General features: G+C 51.2%; 3 protein-coding genes across 3 annotated transcripts in view; all 3 read right to left on the reverse strand.

Moving 5' to 3' along the window:
* Nucleotides 1–2,886: 2,886 nt before the first annotated feature.
* Nucleotides 2,887–12,161, reverse strand: LOC130857571 (coiled-coil domain-containing protein 134-like). The gene is made up of 4 exons (XM_057743333.1): nt 12,106–12,161; nt 11,460–11,655; nt 11,114–11,185; nt 2,887–3,012 (listed from the first exon to the last, which is right to left on the reverse strand). Exons 1-4 carry the CDS (start codon nt 12,159–12,161, stop codon nt 2,887–2,889), a joined length of 450 nt encoding a protein of 149 aa, XP_057599316.1.
* Nucleotides 12,162–13,068: 907 nt separating this feature from the next.
* LOC130856984 (coiled-coil domain-containing protein 134-like) lies at nt 13,069–16,569 on the reverse strand. Its single transcript, XM_057742128.1, has 4 exons — nt 16,440–16,569; nt 14,696–14,802; nt 13,860–13,981; nt 13,069–13,655 (listed from the first exon to the last, which is right to left on the reverse strand). The coding sequence occupies exons 2-4, from the start codon at nt 14,784–14,786 to the stop codon at nt 13,515–13,517; spliced, it is 354 nt and encodes a 117-aa protein (XP_057598111.1). The 5' UTR covers nt 14,787–14,802; nt 16,440–16,569; the 3' UTR covers nt 13,069–13,514.
* A 1,423-nt stretch (nt 16,570–17,992) lies between these two features.
* MEI1 (meiotic double-stranded break formation protein 1) overlaps nt 17,993–25,845 on the reverse strand; it is a 62,845-nt gene continuing 54,992 nt past the window's right edge. The window contains exons 27-31 of the mRNA XM_057742299.1: nt 21,082–21,163; nt 20,358–20,464; nt 19,265–19,396; nt 18,964–19,076; nt 17,993–18,156 (exon numbers count right to left, since the gene is read on the reverse strand). Of these exons, the coding sequence (XP_057598282.1) occupies nt 18,111–18,156; nt 18,964–19,076; nt 19,265–19,396; nt 20,358–20,464; nt 21,082–21,163 (480 nt within the window). The 3' untranslated portion in view covers nt 17,993–18,110. The remainder of the gene's footprint in view (nt 18,157–18,963; nt 19,077–19,264; nt 19,397–20,357; nt 20,465–21,081; nt 21,164–25,845) is intronic.

Here is a 25,845-nt window from a genome sequence, read left to right on the forward strand (position 1 = left end):
TCATCACAGAGTCTGCCGTAAATGGGAAAAACTGGGAAGCCAATAACGACTTGATGAATACGTTACATCTACACAATGGAGTATCATGGCATCATTAAACATTACATACATAAATGTGTATCTGTTGACAGACTTTCACTATATATTGTTAAAAGGGAGGCCCAAGAGGGAGGGGATATAGGTATACATATAGCTGATTCACTTCACTGTACAGCAGAAACTAACACAACATTGTAAAGCAATTACACTCCAATAAGAAAAAAAGAAGGAAGCGTACATTTCCTGCTAGTGTGTGAGAGGGATCAGTTGCTTTGTGGTCAAGAGTTCACAGGCGGGGTGGAGGCAGCCACATGTATGGATCCACTTATGAACCGTGTGACTCTGGGCTGGTTAAATAACTGCTCTATTTCTAGTTTTTGTATTTTTTTCTCAGTTTTTTCATCTCTAAAATGGGGGGGAATAGTGCTCCCTTGTAGTGGTGAAGATTGAGAGCACTCGCACACTCACTTGACAAGATTTATTGACCATCTCTGTGGGAGGCAAGGAGACAGTTCCCGCCCTCTGAGAGCTTCCAGTCTGGTGAAGAAAACAGACATTGATATTTAAGATGAAACCTAAAATTATGAGGAGGGAACTGCATCTGGTATAGCCAGGGGAGCACACAACATGGACAAAGGCCCTGAGGCAGAAGGAGCTGATGCAAGCCAGCACTTGGAATAAGTCCTGATACACAGTTAGTGCCCACACAAGGTAGCTATTGTAATTGAAAGATTATATGTGATCTGTGTGTCACATGAAGGGCAAAAAGGATGGAAGGCCCAACAGCTGCGTGTGAGTTATGGTTATGGGAGTGGTGGGATTTAGGGTGAATTTAACTTTCGCCTTGGTATTTCAGTATTACTTAAATTACTTTTTATAATGAACATGTATAACATAATAAAGTACCTTATTTGGCAGGGGGGAAGACATGAATGTTCTTTTCATTGTTTACATGCAGGTGAGTTTGTGTAGATTATACTAGTCTCACCCTGAAACAGAAAACCAAACCCTGCTGCCCTGTTCTGGACCAGGCACTGAGCTGGACAGTGCCACCTTCAACTCCACCATTCAGTGGCTCTCATGGGGCTCCCCACAGTGGGGGGTGACTGTCTGCTGGCATACCATACGACTCACTTTCACTTTGGTCCAATGCCTTCCCATCCCAGAGCCTTAGTAACCCTCTGCAGAGGGCCACCTGAGCATCAGGAGGTCAGGTTAATGGGCACAGCGTCTCCCACTCTGCAGCCGTTCCCACATCTCCCAGCTGGACCTGTCCAGGGAGGAGAGCAGAGTGGTTCTGTTTGTACCTTTGAAGCTGTCAGATTGGAAACCTTGGGCCCATCTGAGGGTGGAGAGGAAGGGATCAACCAAGATGGCTAGAAGTGAAGGTGAAGCAGGAAGAGCCGGGAGGATAAAGGTGCTAAATGGGACAGAGGTGAAGACCTTAGGTAAGACTGGGCCCCCCTCCTGGGCTGTGCATACAGTGGATGCTCAGCCAATCTATGGGATGACGAAGAGCCATCAGAGAAGGGCTCTTGTCACTGAGAAGCCAGGCCCCAACCTCAGAGAAGACGTTTAGGGCTGGGCAGCGGGGTTCAGACATTATGAAATTCATTACACCAATGAAGCCACAGCACAGGGAAGGGGTGGGCCAGGGTCACTCAGCAAGTCTGATGGGCTAAGACCCTGGTCTCCCTTGGGCTCTGTTAGTGGCGGGGGGTTGGGGATAGCTGTGCATCTCTCCCCGGCCTTGGCAAAGTTAAAGAGACAGAGCTAGAATTCCCCCCAGAGCCCCTCCTTTCTCTGCCTGGGAGGGATATGACAAGGGCAGCTGCCCACTCAGGGCCTAACTCCCTCTGCAGCTTCCCTGCTCCATGGCCCTGGTCTCTGCTTACACACCTCCTGACACAGGGAGCTTGCTGTCTGACCAGCCCAGCTCCGACCAGCCCTACCACTACAAAGCACAGCCTGTCCCCCCAACAGCCCCCACCCACAGGCCGAGGGTCTCCCTGCATTGCCAGAGAGGACAAGCTGATTCTTCCCTGCTCCTGCCCAGTGACTGTCCCTGGATATCTGAGAACAGAGATTATGTTGCTCCAAAGTTGTCTTGGGCTAAACACCCTCCCAGGATACTTCCGGTCCCTTCCCAACACTGGCCCCTTGTCAAGGACAGTGCTGAGAAGGGAATAGGAAGCCAAAGCCAAGCCCCTGCTTTGCTGCCCTGCCAGGGCCTGAGGCTCCTGCTGATGAGGAAGAATATCCTCTGAGGTGGTCTCTACATCTGAGGGCCCCTGATCCCCTCACCCAGGCCCCTCTCACCTGCCCTGTGGAGAGGCTCACAGCTCCCTGGGGCCCACACCAGCCTAGGTTAGCCCAGAGCATTTGCTGGCTTTTATTGTCTCTTTAGGGGGCTGGGACCTGTGCAGGGCAAGTCAGTGACACAGTGGGGCCAGCAGCAGGCATGACACCTCCACACATGGCTCAGAGCCTAGTTCTGCTGCCTCCCCAGGAAGGGCAGCAGCCAGCCGGTCAGCGGTCCTAACCCACCGGAAAAGTCCAGCCCAGGATCCCTCCTGCTTCCCCCAGCATCTCTACAGGGTTAGGTCTGCAGCAGAGCGCCCTCTGAAGGCTCCCTTCGCACCCCTTGGGGAGGTCCCTGGGAGGAAATCCAGCCCTCTGGGGCCCGGTTCCTTCAGCTGTGGGGCTCAGAGCCAGCTCCAGGGGGCCGAGCAAACTTGGCCTCCCCCCTCACAGGGGCCAGCTCTCACCACCAGTCACAGCGCTGCATTCTCCTTTTCCTCCCGACTGGCCTCCTCCTGGTCCCTTGAGCCCTGGGCTGCTCCCGGACTATAACTCGGACTGGGATCTTGAGATCCGAGGGCCTTTTCGGATCTCTTTCCGCTTCTCCTCTTTCTTCCGGCGTTTCTCCTCTTCCCTCAGAGCCTTCTGGAAAGGGTCAGTGCTGGAGATGAACTGAGGGGAAGAGCAGAGTGGTCTGATTAAGTCTGCTGGCAGCAAGAGTTCACTCTGAGCCAGGCTGCTCTGGGCTGTGGGGCAGGAAAGTCACTTAGACACAGGCCTTGCCCCAGGAAGCCCGCAGACATGGAGAGAGTTAAATGGGCTTGGGGAAACTGCTGAGTGAGTGTGCAAAGGTAATCAGGAGCTTGCCAAGCAAACAGGCAAGGGAAGGGGTCACTGCAGGCAGAGGGGCAGGTGCTGAACCTGCACAGCGCATGTGAGAAACAACAGACAAACTCCACTCAGGGTGAAGGGGCGGAGTGCCCAAGACCCCCATAGACCCCCCGAGCCCTGAGGAGGGGAGGGCAGCCAGTAAGAGTAAAACAGCAGGGGTCCTGCTGCTTGTGAACAGGTTGCTAGGTGTAGGCAGGGGAGTGTAAGTGAGTCAGAGGTTAAACTGGCAGACCCTGAAAGAGATGGAAAGAAGACAGTGGTGCCCAGGCTCATGGCTTCCACAGTGGGTGAGTGGTGGTACCCAGTAAGGAACACAGGGCAAGCTGGGTAGGAGGAGGAGGACTTCAGCCAGGGCAATTCCCAGGCCCTCTGCTCTTCTTCCCCCACTCTCCAGACCAGCTCATCTAAACCCAGGGCTTCCATTAGGCCTTTATGGTCAGTTACTCCTCAGATTTGCATCTCCCTATCTAAATGCCTGTCTGACACCTCCACTAATCTGCAAGCATGCCCCAAACTCAGTATGGCTCCATCTCCCCAAAACCCAGTCCCCTTCCAGAGTTCCCGTCCTCATGAACAGCAGCATCCCACATCCCAATCAGGCAAGTAGGGCAGAGACCAAGCATCTGCCCACCCCCACCCTTCACAGTCCATTGCCAAGGCCTGGCCCATTATAACCCTAAGTCTCAAACCCATCTACTTCTCTCTGTCTCACCTATCCTACTGCTACCCCCATCACCACCCCCACCTCTCTCCTGATAAATCTGGGCACCTCCCAGGGTCTCTCCACACCCACTTTGGCCCCTCAAGCCATTCTCCTCACTGCAGTTAGATTATTTTCAAAATGTAAATCTGACTCCAGCTTAAACCCTTCCATGACTCTTCATTACTCTCAGGACAAGTTTCCACACAGCTGCATCTGCAGGTCCACCCTGCCCACCTCTCCTCCTTCCTCCCTTCTGGCTCCTGGGTTCCTTGGCTCCCACTTCCAGGCCTCTGCACGTGCTGTGGCTCTTCCCAGCCCCCACCCCCTTTGCTGCATTAGCTCCAGCTCAGCTGTCACCATCCCTGGGGACCTGCCCTGGCTCCCGGCTGCGGCTGCCTCCTCTGCTTCCTTCTCAGTGCTTCTCCCCTGCGATCACCTGCCTCTGTGACCACCTGCTTCATGCCTGTTGCCCCCATTGGACCACACTCTCCACAAGGACAGGCAGATTGTGTTGGGTGTTGCTCACTGTGCCACAAGCCCCCAGTGCAGAGCCTGCCAGGCTTATAGATGGCACTTAGTATGTATTTTTTTTTTTATTAATTATTTTTTTGGGGGTACACTGAAGTATGTATTTTTTAATGAATAAATGAATCACGTTAGTATGTGAAATACAATAGTACCCAAAACTCATGTGACTTAGTTGTGAAATATGCCTATTTTATTTGTTCATACAGTAAATCTGATAAATGTTTGGTCAAGGTAGACATTAAAAGCAAACTAGGAGCTCCACCTTGTGGAGTAATCCACCTACTGTGTTAGACTGAACCACAAGTCTGGAAGATGGGGTGAAGTCACAGAAGTGCAGCCCAGAGAGGGTAAGTGACTGGCTCAAGTCACACAGCTAGTCCCAACTGGGACTAGCCCCCAGGCCTCCCGCCTCCCTGCCCAGTGCTTTCCCTATCACACTCTGCCTCCTATCCCTAAGAGTTAATTCTCATCCTCTTGGGAGAAAGGAGGAGCTGGGAGACCCCTCAGGCCACAGAGGACACCATACTTCCTGGCTCTGCTGGCCCCTCCAGCCCCAGCTAGTTGGGTCAGAAGAGAAACAATGCCTGTCCCTTTCCTGGATCCCCTCCCCGCCAGGCCTGGCTAATGCCTACTGTAAATTCTGATGCTAACCTCAAGTGGCCCTTCGTGGTGCCTGGCAACCCAGGCTGTTTCCCTGTCCACTCACTCCCCTGCTCTCCTAGACGTACCTCCTCCTCAAGCCTCCATCACTCCCTCCCCTCCTCACTCGCAGACCATGACCTTGCTTCCTGTTTCACAGAGAATGGAAACAGAAGACAACTTCCGCAAGCTCCCATCGCCACACCCACCAACCCACTTGCTGCTGTGCCCACACGCTCTTCCAGGCAAGGCTACACCTCCCCTAGGCACCAGCTCTCCACTCCCTCCTCCCTCCCTCAGGGATGAGGCTCCAGCAACCCTCCTACCCCTGCACCATAGGTTCTTTCTCCCCAGTGGGTGGGGGGTCCCATCAATGTGCAAAGGTCTGAAGTCTCTCCCATCCCACTAAAATTTCCCCTGGAACCCATACCCTCCCCTCTAGCTAGTCTCTTGTTGGTCTCTCCCCTTGAAAACAAAATGCTTTATGATAAGCAACAAGGATATACTGTACAGGACAGGGAATTATAGCCATTATGTTCTAATACCTTTTAATGGAGTATAGTCTGTAAAAATACTGAACCACTATGCTGTACACCTGAGACTAATATTAAAAAAAAAGAAAAGAAAAACTCTTGAAAGGGTTGCCTGTGCTTGACAGGATGCGTTCACTTCCTTTCCTCTCATTCTCTTGAAACTCAGTCTTTTGTCCCCACCACTCGACCAAAACAGATTTTACTGAGATCTCTGATGTCCTGTCTCCAAGCTGCTAAATCCAGCGGCTGATTACCAGCCTCACCTTCCTTGACCCTCCAGCAGCGTTTGGCAGGCAGATCACTCCCTCCTTCCTGTCACTTTCCTCACATGGCCTCTGGGAAGTGGTTCCCTCTTGGGTTTGCTACTGTCCCACTGACTGATCCCTCTCGGGGTGCTTTGCTAGTTCCTCCGCATTCTCCCATCCCTAACTGCAGGCACATCCCAGGCCTCAGTCCTCAGACCACTGCTCTATCTGCCCCCCAGAGTGATAGGACATAATCTGCCATTGGTGTGACTCTCGCATTTGTAGCTCTAGCTTTAAGCTCTCCCCCAAAATCTAGTCATATACCCAATCACCTCCTTGACATCTTCATTCAGATGCCCATCAGGTCCAGAAACAAGGCCTTGCTCCCCGATCCAGCCCGCAACCTGGTCCCACCAGCTTGCCCATTTTAGAAAATGGCAGCCCCATTCTTCCACACACTCAGGCCAAAAATCGTTGAGTCATCCTTAATGCATCTCTTGCACTCCATATCTGCTTCCTTAGTAAATTTTATTGGCTCTACCTTCAAAACAGAACCAAAATCTCACCATTCTTCGCCAGCCCCACTGTTGTCACCCTGGTTCAAGCCACCGTTAACTCCAAATGGAAAAGCACAGCAGCCTCCTCACCAGTATCCATCTCCACCCTGGTCCCCAACACTACTTGCCACATGGCAGCCAGGCTGATTCTTTAAAGGGGTAAGTCAGAACCCCTCACTCTGCTCCCATGTGCCTTGGAGTAAATGCCAAAGCCCCTGAGAAGACCTGCAAGCATCTTGTGATCTGGCCTACAACTCTGACCTCACCTTCTCACACTCCCCACCCTTCTAAATATGCTTCCAACTCAGGGCCTTTGCACTTGCTGCTCCTTCAGCCTGGAATATCCTTCTCCCAGAGACAGAGCTGGCTCCCTCACTTCTTTCAGGTCTTCGCAGTTAGAACCTTCTGTGTCCAAGTCACATGAAACAGCAACTGTATCCCCACCCCATCCCTGGAATTCCTTAGCCACATTCCTCTGCTTTCTCACCACAGCCCTTGTCACCACCTACCATAAAGTTTTTAACTGTCTCCTCCAACTAGAATGCCACTCCCAGGAGGGCAGAGTTAGAGTGCTTCTCTAGTGGCTGGGATTCGGTAGATGCTCACTAAATGTTGAATGAATGTGTGTGCTATGCCTCTGAGCCTCTGTGCAGGCCGGGCCCTCTGCATGGGAAGGTCTTCCCTGAGCTGGTCCACCCGGCACCTCTCATTTATCCCAGAGCCTCCACCACCTACTTTCACCGGCTCCCTCTCGTGGGTCCTTCCCTCTTCCACTGGTACAGTGATCACACTGCATTGGGACTGTGCTTCCCTGCTACCTTCCCCAACAGACTGTGAGCATCTGAAGAGCCGGGAGAGGGCCAGCTCCCTCTGGACTGGGGCAGTGGCCACATGAAGCCTGATACAAGTTGGCTCTAGTTACGGGTATGTAAGTAGGAGGGGACTCCCAGAACACCCACTGGTATGGAGGGAGTGCACGAGGGGAGCTCAGCAAACCTGGGCTGTTGCTGGTGAATAGGTCCAACCGGATACCAAAAAGTGACTAAAATCTTGGGACTGTCCCCAGCCAATAAAAAGTAAGGAAAGTATGTTGCTTCTGCGGTTATGTACAGGCAGAGCACATTGTGATGAAGCTAAATTACACCTATCCTGGCGCCCATTCTCTCTGTGCCCCATGCTCTCACCCTCCTCTGTGGGAGAGGCATTCATGATCTGCAGGGCAAGGAGAGCCAGCATCACAGCAAAAAAGCATCTCCAGGGGAGCCCCCTCATTGGGAAAGGCAATCTGCCATGGCCTTGAGCATCCCTGCATGTTCTTGCTGGGTACACCAAGAACCCAGCCCTGACTGTTCTTACCCAGGCCATTTATCAGGGTTGTGACTGCAGCAAGCAACCTTGCAGGATGTATCATCTTGGTTTTACATAAAAGCGAGGCAGCTATACTACTGTGGAAAACCGTATCCCCTACTCTGTCACCCGAAACAGTCACTAGTTCAACAGGGCCCTTGAGTCAGAGGTTCCTCTAAATACTCAGGCCTGTCCACTGATTGTTCACCTAAATTAAGAGCTAATCGTGCTATGCAGAAGAATTAACATAGCTGGCCTGACTGCTCTCCTTTGCAAGGCCTGCTTCCAAGGTTGGCCCTTGGCTGCTGTCTGGGAACTTGGATTCTGGGAGGGCTCCCAGCACCCTAACTGATAAGAGTGGCACACTGAGCCTAAACTGTCTGTGCAAACAAGGTGGTTTATGCTAAACACCTGCTTTCCTTCTGGAGTCTGGAATTTTGGTATGTGCTAGGCAGACGGTGCCTACGTGACAAGTTTCCAGTAAAAACTCTTGAGTACTGAGTCTTTAACAGGCTCTCCTGGATAGACAACTTTTCACACATGTCTTCATAACCTGTTGCTGAGGAATAAGGTGTGTCCTGTGTAACTTCATGGGGAGAGACTCATGGAAGCTTGTGTCTGGTCTCCCTTAGACTTCACCCCAGAGGGCTTTTCCCTTTGCCGATTTTACTGTGGATCCTTTCACTGTAATAAGTCATACCCTTGAGTAAAACTGCACCCTGAGTCCTGTGAGTCCTCCGAGCGAGTCATCAACCTGGGGGTAGTCTTGGGAACCTCCGACACAGGTATCTACAGGCAGCAGCAGCCCCAGGGATGATGCTGGGAGACCGACTGCCATAAAAGTCAGTAAAACAACAATCTGAGTTAAAAGCTGTCGCTCTTGCCTAGATGATATTCCTAACAACCAGGCATGCTGTATTCTTAGTGACTGTTGTCACAGTGTCCTAACCATCTGGTCCACCAGAGGAGCAGGCTACAAACTGGCAGGTCAAAGATGGTCATCCCTCTTTGGGGCCATGTGCTGTGGAAACAAATGGTGGTTGACGATGGGACGGTCTGGGTCACTCACTTAGATGCCCATAGCCAATCCTCTAATGAGACCAACCAGAATCAAAATGCTGATCAAGCCTACACTGCCCTGTTGACTGGCATGGCCATCGATATGCATCGTTGTATCAGATGTGGCAACACACCCGCCACCATGGACTGACAAAAAGCAGAGGACTCCGCATTTCTGGTTCAACTACCTCCAGTCTCTGGTTGGAACAACATGGCCCGAGATCATTAGAATAATGACCACTTGGTTGAAGACACTCCTTGCCAAGTGCCCCTGTAGTGGCCCACGTGGGCCAAGAAGGGAGATATAATGTGTCTCTGGAAATTGTGCAAAAATGCCCTTGTCCCACTCACATCTGACCCTTCTGGACAAAAAGTCTAGGTGAAAGTAGGGAATAATTGGAGAAAAGTGAACTATAGGTCCTGGGATGTGACATGTTGACTTTGTAGCAATAATCTGGGAAGGGAGTGCCTCAGATCCCAGGAGGTGTGTGCAACAATTAATCCTCTTTGTCCCTTAGATCCAGCACCGCCTCCTGGAAAAACAATCCTAGGGCCCGCCCAAGTCAAGCAGCAGCTGCAGCTGCCAGTCAGACCAGCTGTCCAGTGTGTCATTCTCAACCATGTGACAGGAAAATTCACACAGACGCGGTCAGTACTGAACTATTGTGCTGTGCCTAATGCCATCAAAGGCAGCTCCCCAAGCAGCCCTGTGCAGACATACAGACCAGCACAACCTTGTCTCAACCTGACAGATACGAATCCATCTGTTTCTCCTGATCCCTGAGCGACCCTGGGTTATGCATGCAGGGCAACTGAGGCTGCAACTCCGCAGCAACACTGCCCACAGGGCTCAGCCAAACAATGCAGTGGTGACCCAAATCAAGTGGTGACATAAGGGAGACAGTGGGCCACCGAATGCCTCTCCACTTGGGATGAGGGTTGCTTCCGGTCTATCTGTTGGCCCCTGTAGTCACTGGCAGTAACATCAAAGATCAGCAGCTCAGTCTAAACTCGTGTGGGTTGTAACAGATAATAGATTGGTCTTAGATCATATTCTGATTTTCTAATATAAGATCTACTGGCCCCCCAGGACTTCTTAGAGCTGGCTGAGTCCAGGACCCTGGAGCACATGGTTGACATCAACACTGCACGTGGCCTCATCCAGCTGCATAGAGTCCTACTGACAGCGGTCTGAGACAAATTGAACAGATGTGGTCCTAGGCTCTACTGATCAGATTAATCATATGGAATAGGACATTCATCTAGAAATGTGAGTTAAGCCAAGACATGTAGGGCTGATGGATGGACTGTGGGGGAGGCAATCCTCTGTGGCCCTGAGTGTCCCTGCACATACTTGCTAGTACACCTGACTACTCTGCACCTGGTCCTTTTCTCGGGTTGTGTTTACAAAAAGCAACCTTGAAGGATCAACTGATGTCTGCCTGCAAAGACCTGGTTTGCTTCTGTTCACTAACAAGGTGGTGAATTTCCCAAGCTTGGTGTTCTTCGGCTTGATGCAAACCGACTGCATGTGTGGCATCTGCCTGGGCCCCTTTGTGTCACCCCCCTGGGACTTGGAGAATAAGGGACACCCACATGACCAGGACAACAGCAAGTGCTTTTGCTGCAATAAACTCTGATGTCTCCAACCTGTCAGCGTCCATGAAACAGCAGCAAAATCCCAGACCTTCAGAGGTCCCTCCCTACACCTGGGGAGAGCTTGTGATTTGAGGAGTCCAGTCCTCCAGCCCTTCCTCCCTGCCCCTCTGGCCCTGCCCAGCCATCTCTGGTCTCTTCCTCCCCTCTACTGTGTGTCCTTATCTGTCGTGCTTTCCCTGCAGCCTCCAGCCCTCAGAGCCCACCTCAGTCCCTAGGAGAACACGTGCAGGAATGTAGGACAGAAGCCTGGCTGGGTGCTCAGAAGCTCAAGGACAGAGAAGCATGGCCTGACCTCCCATGGTTTCCCTGACGTTCACCTGATGTGAACAGTGCCTACTGTGCACTGGGATGGATGTTTTCATAGCCTCTGACTGGCCCTCGTAGCTGGGGTCCACATCACATGGACAGACAGGGAGCAGAGGCTAAGACAGGGCCAGCAGCTTGCCTGAAGGTACCAGTGAGCAAGTGATAGTTGGACCCAGACCCAGACACTTCTGGCTCCCAGTCCAAAGCCCTCACATTCCACTCTAGGTGCCCCAGCCTCTGCAGTCCCTAGCCTCCCAGGGCTCAGCAGAGGCAGAGCAGACATGGCCACAGGCCCCAGCAGCTCACCTCTGTGCGGTCTACTTTAAATGGGTTCTGGAAGTCAGAGTCTTTCTCGCTGATCCCCAGCTCCTGGGCCATCTGCGGATGAGGAAAAGCTAGTCATCCTCTGCCTTCTGCCTCCGGCTCACCCACGGGCCACTCCCTCCAACATTTGGGCAGATGTGGGCCAGGTGGTGACCCCTACGGACCCAGGTCAGCACAGAACCCCTTGAAATGGCACCTCAAAGCAGCCCAAGGCTTATCACAGAAAACACAACCAAGGGCTGACATTCAGGCCCCACTGAAGGCAGATGAGTGGCTCACGGCGTACCACCACAGAGGGCTCCCAGCCCTCCTCCACCCCAGTCCTTACCAGGCTGAGGATGGGTGAGTGGGGGCCCTGGTCAAAGACGCCTGACTGGTTGCAGAAGCTGATACCCCATCGGATGAGGAGGTTCCAGTTGGAGTTGTGGTCAAAGTAGTGGTGTACGATCCTTGGGAAGCGCAGCACCACGTCACCGAAGAAGGCCGTGTTCTCCACCACTTGGGAGAAAGCTGGCAAGAGGTCCCTGATGAGTGGCCAGGGGAGATGCCCTTCTCCAGCCCTCCCAGCCAGCCCTACGCACCCTCCAGAAAACAGAGGCAAGCCCACTAATCAGAGAAGGGAGCAGTGCCTGCTGCCCACAGGCTGCTGAGCACATGTGCAGTGTGTGCTAAGGGCTTCATGTCCACCAGATTGCTGAATCACCAAAACCACCTTTAGGGACTTCCCTGGCAGTCCAGGGGTTAACACCGTGTGCTTCCACTGCAGGAGGCGTGTGTTTGATCCCTGGTCGGGAATTAAGATTCCACATGCTGCATGGTACAGCCAAAAAAAAACCACGTTTAGAGGGAGATGTGGCTGTTATTCCCATTTCACACATGGGAAACTGAAGTTGACGGCTAGTGAGTAGCAAACCTGGGCTGCAAATCCAGGTCTGTCTGACTACAAAGGATATGCTCTTTCCCCTGTATCTCACAGCTCGGAAGACTGGTTTGCTATGGGGACCTGAGAGGTGGGTGTCATTTTGTACATGGAGGCATATGCATTCCGTGAGGCTTTGCTGGACCTAACCTCCCCAACGTGGTATCCTCATGTCCAGAGCTGGGCCCTGGTGTTAGCACAACTACAGTGTCTGTGAGGGGTCAGTTCTGCTAGGATGGCCAGGGAACACATCAGGGTTTGTTTTTAGTATATGTCCAATTTTATTTTATTTTAAAATGCCTAAGTTCTTGTTTTGAAGTAATTTTAGACTTACGTAATACAACCACAAAATTCCTTCACTCAGCTTCCTCTAATGTTAGCTTACATAACCACTGCTAACTATCTGAACCAGGAAATTAACGTCAATATAATACTGTTAACCAATCCATAGAGCTTATTTGAATTTGCTCAATTTTCCCAGCAATATCCTTCCTCTAGTCAACAGATCAGTTTAGGCTGAGTTTATTGTCCGTTGTGGTGGTAGGTCCCCCTGACTCGGGCTAGCTTGAAGAACAGTAACTTTATGCCCAGCCCTGGTGGCAGCCCCTGTTTGAATGACCCCTACAGATAAGGCCCAGGCAGCCCTCACAGCACTGGCCAGGCCACACAGAGAGGTAAGCGGACTCCTCCAAAGATATGCCAGGTTGGGTCTGAGACAAGTCGGGCAGGGACCCCTGGGCTTCAGGACAATCTTGAACTGCAAAGAACTCAGGATTTACTTGGTTTACAGGAAAGAGCCAGGCAAACCATCTGTCCTCTTTCATCTGGAAACCGGAGGTAATAGTGCCTTCCTCAGTTATAGCAGAGATTAGAGATGACATCCGTAAAGTGCCCAACATTCGCTAAGGCTACTTCTGTCCTGTCTCAGACAGTATGATCTAACAAACTTTATTGTTAGAATGTAACCAGTTAATGGGGAGAAACTACCACTGGTGAGAAATTCTTGAGAGAGGAGATGAAAGGGTACAGAATATTCTTTTATTTATCTATGTTGGTCTCATCTCTCAAAAAGGATTTAAGGGGGTTGAAGCTTTTAGAACAGTAGTAAAGAGTGCTAGTAACTGCTTCCACAGGCCAGTCACTTCAACAGGCCTCAGTTTTCTCTCCTATAAATGGGAACAACCCTTGCCATCTCTACCAGAGGGGTCGGGGTGGTGAAGGCAAGGATTCCTGGAGTGGAAGTACGCAAAGGCTCCTCCCTGATTCCCCTGCCCCAAGCACCAGACAGTACTACAGACCATAGCAGTGTCAGGGACACAGAAACTGGCTCTGAAACGAGCCAAGAAGCACTCAGAGAATCATATACTAAGTGCCCAACCGCCCAAGAGACTCCTTGGAAGGTGCCACAAGAGGGTACTTTCAGACAGAAAAAAAAGAATGACAAGAACAAGAGGGAAGGAGCAGCTACAGAAGATCAAGTTTGCGGGGAGGAGGAGAGGGCGAGATTGGGAAGACCATACCATCCTTCAGTTTCTTGTCCTGGGGGAAGGGCCCATCTGGGAGCACATCTGCAGCAATGAGCACTGTCCGGGAGTCCTCCAGCACCTGAGGGAACCCCACCTGGTCTGAGTGGCTTTGCAAAGGTCTTCCCAGACCGGTCCCAGCCCCTTTCACTTAAACCCTACTTCAGATCTTCTGTGCATGCAGCTCCCCCTCATGGAACACTATCCCCCTGGGGAACTCCTCCTCGTCCATCAGTGCCCAGATCAAAGACTACGCCTGCCAGGAGCGGCCCCTGCCTGCGTGCACCTTAAAGAGCCCCTTGAGCATGACATCGAGGATCTTATACTGCTGGTGGACATCGTTCAGCTGTGCTAGGTTTTTCAGCGCCAACAGCTGCTCCCGCCGCTTCACCTCAAACATCTTCTTGTCTGAGCAGCATTAAGTTAAGGAACTGGCACCACTTCTCCTGCCTGGATAATCAGCTGGTCCCGATCAAGAGGGCCCACCCTGGCCAGCAAGTCTCAGCAAGGGACATAGATGTGCATAGCTGTGACTCCCAGGGAATGAATAAACTGTCTGAAAAGCACTTGAGCCCTGCAACATATCATTCAACCATTTCACAGAGGGTTCCACACCCAACAGCCTGAATACAACCCTCAGGACCTGGCTCCTGCCCTCCCCTCCCCATGGTCTTTCCACCAAGTCCCACAACCACCTGCTTCCCAGAACCTCCACTCCTCTGCTCACACTGTACACTCTGCCTGGGGTGACCCCACCCTTCTCTGTCAGTTTCTATTCCTTCAAGACCCAGCTCTTGAGTAGGCAGCCCAATATGCCAGGGCTTGGTCTCCAGCCAGGATCTCACCCAAAAAGTACTAGGCACATGTACAAGCCTCAGCGTCCTCATGGCTTTGAGATATGTGCCTTGCCTTCTCAATTTAACAAATGGGGAAACTGAGGGTCAGAAGAGAACTGACTTGACCAAGATCTGGTTAGAGTGCCTTACTTTTTCTCCTCTGTTCCTACTGGGGCTGGTGGGGGGGTCGGGTAGTCTGCTCCATCCCTGAAATCCCCCAAGGTTGTGTGTACAGACAGATCTCATTTATAAACCCCTCGAAAACAACTCCAACCCCAAAGGATACAGATCTCCAGACTCGGGTCCAGGGTGTCTGTGACTCCTGTTCCAGACAGTAGCAGGGCAGAGAGGAAGGTCAGGAACTGAAGAAGGTCCATATCCAAGACTCTGGAGCTAGGGGAGTAACCCAAAGAAAGAAGGTGAGCCTCAGAGCTTGGTGTTACATAAAACAGAAAGTGAGGTGAACAGCACATTCCCCTGACATGACACAGCCTCCAAATACCAAGAACCCAGCTTTGGGAAGCCCTGGAGCCCCAGTCCCTAGCGCGGGGCCAGTAATCAACAGACACACAATAAAGACATAAGATGACAGGAGGGAGAGAGGAAGATAAGTGTCCGCAATGCAAGGATGCTTACAGAACAGGGATCAACATCTGCAACCCTGTGCTGGAGCCCTGGCTCTGCCCAACTTTGGAACCTTGGGCAAATTGCTCAGCCTCTCTGAGCTTCATCTTCCTCACTGCAAAATGGGAGTAAGGAGGTCATCTCCCTGTTGCAGAGATGGAGGACTGGGTGAGGCATTGTGCCTGAGGAAGCAGGGCCTGGTCAATATCATTCCCTCTCAATTCCCCCATCCTGCCCTCCCAGGAAGCCGAGGCTGTCAGAGATGTGAAAGTTCTGGGGTTTCCCACCTTCCCTGACTTCTGTCATCAGAAAGGAAGAATGGGTGCAGGGTGGGAAGGGAGGCAAGACAATCTTGGGGTAACAGGGCAGTTACTCTCTTAGGAACCAAAGGCACCACAAGCAACACTGGTTTCTATCTATATCTATAGCAACATTCCCCAAGTACCTACTGAGTACCTATCATATTCTAGGCACTGTTCTAGAGCCAGGAATACAGCAGTGACAAACTTCCCTGCACACTGGTAGTTATATCTCTAGTACGGTTAAGAGACAACAAATAAAGTTGTAAAACAAGCACAGAAAGATGAGAGGGAGTCAGTGAAGTGCAATATTAAGTACAGTAGTCAGAAGAGGCCTCTACTCAGATGACAGCTGCCCAATTTTACCAATGTGGAGACCAAGGCACAGAAAAATGAGGTGACTGCCCAAAGTCACTCATTGATTCTCAGGCTAAACCAAGAGTCTTAATGAGCACAGGCTATCTCAGAGCTGGCCACTGTTCTACCAGGACACCTGTCCCCCAGGGGTGAGATGCTGTTATTGACAGTGAGATCCCACAGAGGTCAACCAGAGAACAGCCTCTACGCCCACACAGATGAGACAACTGAAGCCTAGAGAATGGGAGGGAATAGTTCAAGCTCACCCACAACCCCCACCTTCCAATGACACGGTCCAGACTCAAGGGAACCAAAACCCGGGTAAGGCAGAACTTGGGGTCAGGGGATATCCGACAGCCGGTAATGACTGAAGCAGGAAGAAGCGGGAAAAGAAAGCCGAAAAAGCGGACTGCGTGGAGCAGATCCTGCTCTACCTACTGTTACTCCCACTTATCTGCCTCTCAGTGCCGCTCCCTGCCCCATGAGTCCCAGAACTCTTCCCAGCTGGGCGTGCGACTCCGAAACCATTCTCCATTAGTGGTGGCCTGGTGGTGGATCCTGAGCCGGCCAACCGGGCTCGCAGACCAAGGCTGCTGTCCCGGGCCCTTAGGGCTCCGGGAGGAGAAAGGCTTTCCAATGAGGAGAGGCCGAGAATCCCACCCTGCACCCCCTGCAGCCAGTTCTGTGCCCTCGCTCCCTCCCCTGCCCCCCACGGGAGCCTGCCCGCCCGGCGCCCCTGCCCCCACCTACCAGGCCGGGCAGGCGGGCGGGCGGGCGGGCAGGACTCCAGCGCGCGCCTCGACTCGAGTGCCCACGAGCAACCAGCAGTCGCCGAACCTCAGAGCGCCCGCGAGCAGCGGCGCCGGGACCGCCGCGTGCCGCCCCACCCACTGCGCCGCTCGCGCCCAATGAGCGCGGGCCACGTCGGCGGCTCCTTGACCTAACTTCCGGCCCCGCCCAGTCGGCTCGGGAGCCCGCCCCGCGCGAGGTCGGGGAGCATTCGGTCACGCCCACCCTGCGCGGAGGTTCGCGCCCGTGTCGCGTGCTGAGGTCGAGCTGGAGACGTCACCTTGGGGTCTGTGCCTAACGTAAGGGGCGCGTCAGCATACCGAGGCCCTCACTGCTGCCAGCGGGCCGTCTTTCCCGCGCCCTCCCCGAAACGGTTTCCTCCGCTGTTTTTTTTATTTCAATAAATTTATTTATTTATTTTATTGGCTGTGTTGGATCTTCCTTGCTGCACATGGGCTTTCTCTAGTTGCAGCGAGCGGGGTCTACTCTTAATTGTGGTGCACGGGCTTCTCATTGCAGTGGCTTCTCTTATTGCAGAGCACAGGTTCTAGACGCATGGGCTTCAGTAGTTGCAGCACATGAGCTCAATAGTTGTGGCTCACGGGCTCTAGAGCGCAGGCTCAGTAGTTGTGGCGCACGGGCTTAGTTGCTCCGCGGCATGCGGTATCTTCCTGGGGCAGGGATCGAACCCACGTCCCCTGCATTGACAGGCGGAGTCTTACCCACCCAGGAAGTCCTGCTGAGTGTTTTTTAAACCGCAGTTGTCAAGGTCAGTTTAGTGGGTCGTGATTAACTTTTCTTTTTAAGTAATGTGCAGTGCAGAGTTGGGGCATCCCCTGCTTGCCTCTCCGGTCCACCAGGTTCCTTGGGTCCTTCCCTGTGCTGTCCCTGGGATGGAGTGCAGCCCAGTTTTGCATAGGGTCAGTACAGTCAGACCCGAGGAAGGGCTAGCCAGCTACAGGCACCGGGGCCCTGAAGGACGAGGAGGAGGCTGAAGGCCCCAGCGAGCTGAGTCCAGGACAGGGGTGGGCAGTTGTGGAGCGCAGACACTGAAAGAACTGCACACGTGGGTGCACAAATACAAGCTCTGAGGAGGGCTGGGAGAGAAAGGAACACAGGAAACCCACGTTAGCCAGGCATGAGCTGAGCTGGAACAGTTTCCCTCAGCTAGGAGGGCTCACCTTCCTTGCCTGGAAATTCTACCTCTCTCCACTTGCGCCTGAGGTGAAGCAGCAGGTAAAGGACTTCCCAGAGCACTTGGATCACAGCAGCACCAAACACACGGACTTTCTCTGCCCCTTCTGCTCCAAGGATGGCCTGCCTGATGTTTTCAACTGAGGCAACCAGCTGGTGTTACCAGAACACATCCCGCCCCCTCTCTCCCAGAGGAGGCCATCCATCCCTGCGGAGGAGCCAGCTGCAGGGAGCCCAGGTAAGTCCAAAGTGAAATGTTTTTGGAGAGCCCGCACAGGCATGTGGGTATATCACTTTATTTCCTGATTCTATTTCAAGGTGGAGTAAATGGCTCCAGATGATTGGCTGCAGTTGTCATCCATTTCCCTCAAACCACTGTGCCCTGACTTCGTCTTCTCCAGGTCTCAGTTCTGTTTCTGGGCCTTCAAGTCCTGAGGGTCAATCTCTGATGTGGGACAGGGATACAGCTACCCCTCCCAGGCATCTGGCAGCAAACATGAGAGGAGAACAGCAGAGAGGTGGGGCCAATCTTGGGAGAACCACACTTCCAGGGCCCAAAGGGCAAAAACAGTCAGACAAGAGCAGAGGTGCCCCTGAGAGTAGTGCGATGTATTCTACAACTGGGACATGAACACCTGCGCTAGGAGGTTGCTGTACCTCAGAGAACTGTTTCATGGAAAGGAGGAGGAGAGCCAGCGAGGCAGCTGGTAGGGGTGGGGACGAGGCACCCCACCCCACCAAACACACCTCCAGGCCAGTGTCTCTGGAGCATCACAACAACCCCTCAGAGGGCTGGTGACCACTGCCCGCACCCCAGGCTTTCTCTGGGACATGCCAGTCACCCAGCACTCTCCCCCATCATGCTGCGTTTAGGGCAGCACCTGTGCCAACTGGGCTTGGGCAACTTTCTCCAAAGCTCCTGGGGAAGGACTAGCTCCCTTCTGAGTTTGGTGATGTGACTTTGGAAATGGTCAGATCTGGGGTCAAATCCTGATGCTATCATTGTGTGATTCTGGACACATCACTTAACCTCTCTGATCTAAGTTACAGCTGGGTTAACACTCCTACCTACCATGAGGATTAGATACAGTGCACGTAATGTGACTGGCCCTTGGCAGGAACTTAATAAACAGAGCAAGTCATTGTCATTGCTACCACTGTTAATTATTCTCACTGACCCCTGCTTGCCTTAGAGGACAGGACAGTGCACCTCTCTGTCCTGAAGCATGACGCCATAGCCTCCTACAGCTTTGGTGACCAGGCCAAAGCTCCCAGATGCAAGAAAGGATACAGCATGTCCTGTAGGGGCGGCTGGGCTATGGAGGCCCTGGGGGAAAGGCCCTCGAAGGAGGCCTGCAGGGTCTGGGCCATGCCATCATCAGCCAGGAGCCCCATGCTCTGGACCTGGGGGGAGAAGAGGGTAGGGAGGACAGGCTTTCTCAGTGCCCACTCCATTCAGGCCCTCTCTACCCTCCACCCCCTGCACTCCTGATCTCCCATTGGCTGCTGTGGGTGGAGCTCCCCGCCTCCAGAGAAGATGGTATAAAGGGTCTGGCCTCACAGTGGCTAAATGGCATCCCCTTCCCACCCACCTGCAGGAAGAAGCCACGCAGAGCCTGGAGTGTGGTGCTGGAGAGGGTGGAGAGGTCAGCCAAAGCTGCACCTCGCAGAACATAACCCGCCTCTTCATGAGAGAGGATGCTGCTGCTCCGGAACTGCACAAACTGGCCCAGGGAGAGAAGCGCCAGACATGCAGTCATGTGGCCCCTCCTTCACTCACAGACATTTCCTGTGCCCCTGCCATGCTCAGCACTGGGCTGGGGGCACGGACCTGGAGCCCATAGAACTCTGCCTTCAAGGAGCTCAGAGCTGATAGACGGGTGGGGTTGTCACGGGAGAGTGAGGTCATGAGAAGGACTGCAAGACCCTGAGAGTTGGCCCTGCTGACCCCTTCAGTCCCCCCACCCCCACCCTGCCCCTCAGCCTTGCACCTCACACTAGACTATGTGGTTACCCAAACGCACCACCATGTGCTGCTCGTATACCTGCTGTTCTCACTTCAATACTGTAATACTTTCCCTTCTCTTTGCCTGTCAATCCTTCAAGTCTCAGCTAAAATGTTACCTTCACTGCTGAATGTTCTTTCATTTTATTAAAGAAATACAGGCATTAACTGAGGGCTTACTACATTCTTATTCACTTCTCCCTCCCAGCTCTGGCAGAGGCAGTTACTCTTTTCTCCGGGTTCCTACACCAACCATTGATTTAATGCATTGATCATTTCACTGTCATTCACAGGCTTGCTGCCTTGTTTATTCAGTGGGCACTTGTGTGTTCTAGGCACTGAGCATTATCTTCTACTCTTCCATTAAGAACACCGTATTTTAACTATTAACTTCCTTGTCCATCTCCTCTAGACTGAGGGACCTTTAAGGCAGAACATTTGGCTCAGGACATCTTTGGTACCTAGCACAGGATCTGGCATGTGGTGAGCAGGCCCTCGTCAATGTTTCCTGAGTGAGTGAATGAGAAAGAATGTCCGGCTCTTCTGGGAGGAGGAGATGTGGGCTTTTGGAGGAATTCTCTAAGCAGACTTCTGCTTGTAGGGTGAAGGCCCACCCTGCCCCTCTGCCATCTTAGTGGATGACATTCTTCAGATCACAAGACTATCCTTTCTGCACTTACCAGGGTCATGAGCCTCAAGATCTCAGGTCTGAGGAAGGAATTCTCTCCAGCATCCAGGAGGGTAAATAGCAAAAACCGATTCCATGGCTGGGAGGCCACGTGGAGTGCTGTGGGAAACACCAGTCAACCCTGCGTTGTTAATGCTGCTTTTCCAAAGGCCTTGGAACATTACTAAAGAAAACTTTCTCCTATTGGCTCAAAAAGGGGTTGCTCAGCTAAAGGCAGGACATTGGACAAGCTGACCCCAAGGGGTTTCTTTCTTCCTGGGCTTCTGTCCACCCATGCTGTCTGGCACAGGGAGACCACATATCCTACGAATGTGCGAGGCAAGCAACAAGAAGAGCTCTGCCACTTACTTAGGAGCTATGTGACCTTGGTTGGGGTAAGTTGCTTGACCTCCCTGAACCTCAGTGTCCTCATCTGTATGATGCGCATGGCAGTGCCCTTGCAGTGTTGTTAAAAGAACTAAACAAAATGAGTGTGAATCAGGGAGTTCCCTGGTGGTCTAATGGTTATGACTCCGTGCTTTCACTGCTGTGGGCCCAGGTTCAATGCCTGCTTGGGGAACTGAGATCCCGCAAGCCATGCAGCTCAGCAGAAAAAAAAAAAAAAAAAAAGAGTGGATCACAGAACAGGGGATGGGAGTCTGGGCTGGGAGAGTGGCAGGTGCTGGTCCCCTCCAACCTCCCCCATGGGAACATCAGAGAATGGGGAGGGTTCCTACCAACGTCTGGGCTCCGGGCATGCAGGTAGTCAAGCAAGGCCTCCAGGCAGCCAACACAGGCATGGGACAACAGAGGGTCCTTCTGCAAGAAAAAAACAAAAACAAAAAACCCACAGAAGTTCATGTCAGGTTTTGCTTACAATGGATTTTGGTGCCAACCAAGAAAAAAACATTTGGTTTTCAAAACAATTTAGATTTCAGAATTTCAGATTTGGGATTGTGGCTCTGTAGATAATCAAGAAATGTTTGTTGGTTTCATCTCTCACCCACACACAAAGCATACTGATGATTTACCTACATTTCAGAGACTGTTTTGTTTCAGAAAAGGATGGGCCCTTGGCCCCATTAAGAGATTCACAGATTACAGATTCTGTAAGAGCCGCACAGTTTATCTAAGCCAGTGCATGTAGATCTTTTTTTAAAGCAGCAGAACCTTTCATCAAACAAAATTTTATGCTCTAATAAGCATATGAAAAGAACTTAGGGTTAGGGAAATGCAAATTAAAACCACCTTGAGATACCACACACTCACCAACAGATAAACTTGACTGACAATACCAAGTGTTGGCAAGAATGTGAAGCAACTGGAACTCTCGTGTACTCCTAATGGAAAGGCAAAATGGTGCAGCCACTTTGGAAAACAGTTTGATGGTTTCTTATAAAGTTAAACATACACTTATGATATGTGATAGGTAGAATTTTAAGATGGTCCCATGACCTTTGCTTCCAGACGTTTACTCCTGTGCTTAGGTTACATTATGTGGCAAAAAGAGATTGGGCGGGTCCAATCTAATCACACTGGTCCTTTAAAAGCAGAGTTTTCTCTGGCTGGTGGCAGAAGAAGAACCAGAGGGACTGGAAGTGTGAGAAGGACTCAACATGCATTGCTGGTTTGAAGATGGAGGGGTCATGTGAGAAAGTAGGTGGGCAACCTTAAAGAGCTAAAGAGCTCCCCCACCTCCCAAACCTGAGGAAGAAGTGGATTCTTTCCCAGCTCTCCCAGCTAAGCACCCAGCCTGACCAATACTTTGATTTCAGCCTTGTGAGATCCTAAGCAAAGAACTTGGTCAAGCCTACCCAGACTTGAGACATAGAGAACTGTCAGGTAATAAATGAGTGTTGTTTTAAGCCATTTCATTTGTGATATGTAGTCATGCACAAATAGAAAACTAATATGTCATTTGACCCAGCAATCCCACTGCTAGGTATTTACCCAAGAGAAATGAAAATGGATAGTCACACAAAGCCTGGTACTTCAGTCTTTACTCATAACAGCCAAAAATCTGGAAGCCCCAAATATCTTACCAGTAAGTGAATGGGTAATCAAATTGTGATGTAGCCACATGATAGGCCACTACTCACTAATAAAAAGAAATCAAATACTGATATACACAACAATATGAATGAATCTCAAAAGCATTAAGCTAAGTGAAAGAAGACACACAAGACCACATACTGTATGATTTCATTTATGTGGAATTCTAGAAATGGTAAAACTGCAGGGCCAGAAAGCAGATCAGTGTTTGCCAAGGGTCCAGGATGGGGCAAGGGGACTGACTACACAGGGGCACAGGGAACATTTTGTGGTAATGGAAATCTATACCGTGATTGTGGTGGTGTTTACAAAACTGTATATATTTTTCAAAACTCATCTAATTGTACACTTAAAATTAGTGAGTTTTATTGCATGTAAGGTATAGCTCAATAAAACTGATTTTTTTAAATGTAAAAACAAACAACAACAAAAAGTCCTATGCTCTCCTCATGCTGTTCTTTGGAGGGCAGCAACCTGGAGGTTAAGGTATAGGGCAGACCTGGGGGTTTGAGTCCTTGCTTGGTCACTTAGTATCTGTGTGATCCTGGCCAAGGTTACTTGATTTTGCTAAGTGGGGATAAAAAGATTACTTGGGTTACCGAGAGGGTTAGATGAGAAATGGATACAGAGTGTTTCACCAGTGCTTGGCACAGAGTTAACACTCAAATGGTGAACACCTTGATGAAACGCATAACAGGGGAAACACTTTCCCTCTTTAACCACCCCTAAGTCTCCTCCACAGAATCCCGAAGGTCTTTAAGACACAGTTGAAGTGGCTGAGCTAATTCATTCACCTCATTTTACAGTTGGGAAAATGAGGCCCAGAGAGAAAATAGTTGACCTGAGGACACCTGGGTGGTAGGTGGCAAGTCTAGAAACAAATCTTAGTCCTCGTGCCCTTTCTTCTTCTCCGATCTAAAATTAACTCTTTTTTTAAAAAAAATAAATATTTATTTATTGGCTGCTTTGGGTCTTTGTTGCTGTGCGTGGGCTTTCTCTAGTTGCTGCAAGCGGGGACCACTCTTTGTTGCAGTACATAGGCTTCTCGTTGCGGTGGCTTCTCTTGTTGTGGAGCTCAGGCTCTAGATGCGCATGGGCTTCAGTAGTTGTGGCACAAGGGCTCAACAGTTGCGGCTCACGGGCCCTAGAGTGCAGGCTCAGTAGTTGTGGTGCACGGGCTTAGTTGCTCCATGGCATGTGGGATATTCCCGGACCAGGGATCCAACCCATGTCCCCTGCATTGGCAGGAGGATTCTTAACCACTGCGCCACCAGGGAAGTCCCTAAAATTAACTCTTAACCAGTGGGCACTTCCAGCCTTTTCCCAGATACCCAGCATTGGCCAGTTCAAGTGCAGCCTCTCTTGTGGAGCCTTCCTTGTTTCAAATAATAGGTCATTTTGCTGTTAGTTATAATTTTTTGTTTCCTACTATCTGTGAGTGCTTAAATGGCTGGAACGGCATCATGTTCATTTCGGTGTCCTCATTCACTCATTCCACAAACATTACTGAATGCCAATTCTGTGCGAGGCTTTATGCTGGGTAGTGAATATAAGGGAATCATTTTCCCCCTCCCTATGTTCTGAATATTAAAGCAGGAACTTCAGCCCTTTCAGAAATACTAGAGAGAAAGCATTTGTCCTTCCTCCCACCTCTAACTGGCTCCTCCTCACCCAAGGAGAGATTTATCTAACAAGTAAGATACTAGCTTAACACCTACTGAGCCATCCGTGCAGGATTAAAGTATTAAAGGTCATACTCCCATGAACTCAAACACTTAAGATCTTGACCAGCTGGCTAAGTGTCCAATACGGACATTATGGAAATGCAAACACAATTTCCCTGCCTATGGGCTCCTGGTCTAGCCCAGGGGAAGGAGGGCAGTTAAAAAATCCTTTTGGATAAGATATGATAAAGCAAGTATAGGAAAATTTAACGGTAGAATGTAGATGGTGGGTACATGAGTGTTCACTGTAAAAGTCTTTCATCTTTGCTGTATGTTTGAAAAATCTCAGACTAAAAAAAAGTCCATTGTGATCTTAAGTCCCAGCTATGTTCTACTGATACTATGGTGTTTATCAGCAATAAAGCTGATGCTTTGGTTCTCATCTGATTCCTGGTTTCCCAACTGGATTTGAACCGACAAGGGGAAGGAGACACAAAGATTAACCAGACACAGTTCCTACCGTTGAGGAGCTCACAGCCTGGGGGAGACTGATATGAAAATGGGAACTTAGAGAAGTGCTACACACGATAGAGCTTGGACCCATAGAGAGCACAGAGCCCCTGAACAGATGTGCCGGCAGGACAAGACTCGGCAACCACACAGGGCCCGCTTCTGGAGCATTCTACCTCCTCACATTTCCCAATTCCCCCAAGCCTGTCTGTGCACAGGCCCAGTGGGGATCAAGCCTCGAACATAACCTCCCACAGTCAACAGCCATAGCACATGTGTGCTGTCATTATCTGGGCACCAAGTGAGACCACTCACATCAAGGCCCCTCCCCCTCCCCCGAGGAAGTCTCTGTAACTCCTCTCACTCATCTGCTGGCTGCCCCTACCTCCCCCTTCTTGCCCCATGATGCCTTGCCATCGATCAGACCACGTGGACTTGTGACCATCTTTCTTGGGCAAGCTCCAAAGAGCAGGAAAAGAGAGTCCAAGGCTAACTAAAACAGCATAAACATCTGAGGCCTTGGTCACCCTACAGTGACCGGCTCATATTTGAAAATAACAGACAATAAGCTCCTTGAAAGAGAAGAAAGTCTTGGGGAATCAATGAGTGGGGATGGGCCACAAGGTCAGGGACAGGGAATGAGTCCATATCAGAGAATGAAACTGCGCTGCCATCAAGATCAATCCCAACTCTGATGCCCCCTCCCCTCAGGCACCTAGGACAAGTCACTTGATATTTCCAGCCCAGCTCGAGCACCTGCCCCAGAAAGCCTTCCCTGACAGCCAGCCTCACAGTCATCCTTTACACCAACCTGTAAGGTACGTGCTGTGCCCCCATTGTGCAGTGCTTCCCTTCAGCCCAGCACCAACCACACTGTTAGCACCTCTTATCTACGTGACAGCATCCACCCCCCACCCCTGAAACTGTCAACTTCTCAAAGGCAGGAATCTGATCTCCATGCCCCACCCCCACCCCCACCGTATGTGATCGCTGGATAAACAATGATCTCCAAGAATCCTCTAAGGTATAAAACACAAACCCCTGTGAGGTGGACATCTACTATTTTTCCTTGTCTAGGATCCATTCCTCCTCCTTCTGAGAACAGTTTTCTCTTGCAGGACCATTCCTCGCTTATGTTCAGTCCACATGAGTTATGCAGAGCTGACCACACGCCCCAGCGTCCAGGAGAGGGCACTGACCCAAGCCAAGCCAATCAGAGCATCCTATGTTTTGGGCACAGTGACTGGCACATTACCAAGTCGGGCTAATGAGACT

This window comes from Hippopotamus amphibius, chromosome 7 (genome assembly GCF_030028045.1).
Source record: "Hippopotamus amphibius kiboko isolate mHipAmp2 chromosome 7, mHipAmp2.hap2, whole genome shotgun sequence".
NCBI lineage: Eukaryota > Metazoa > Chordata > Mammalia > Artiodactyla > Hippopotamidae > Hippopotamus > Hippopotamus amphibius.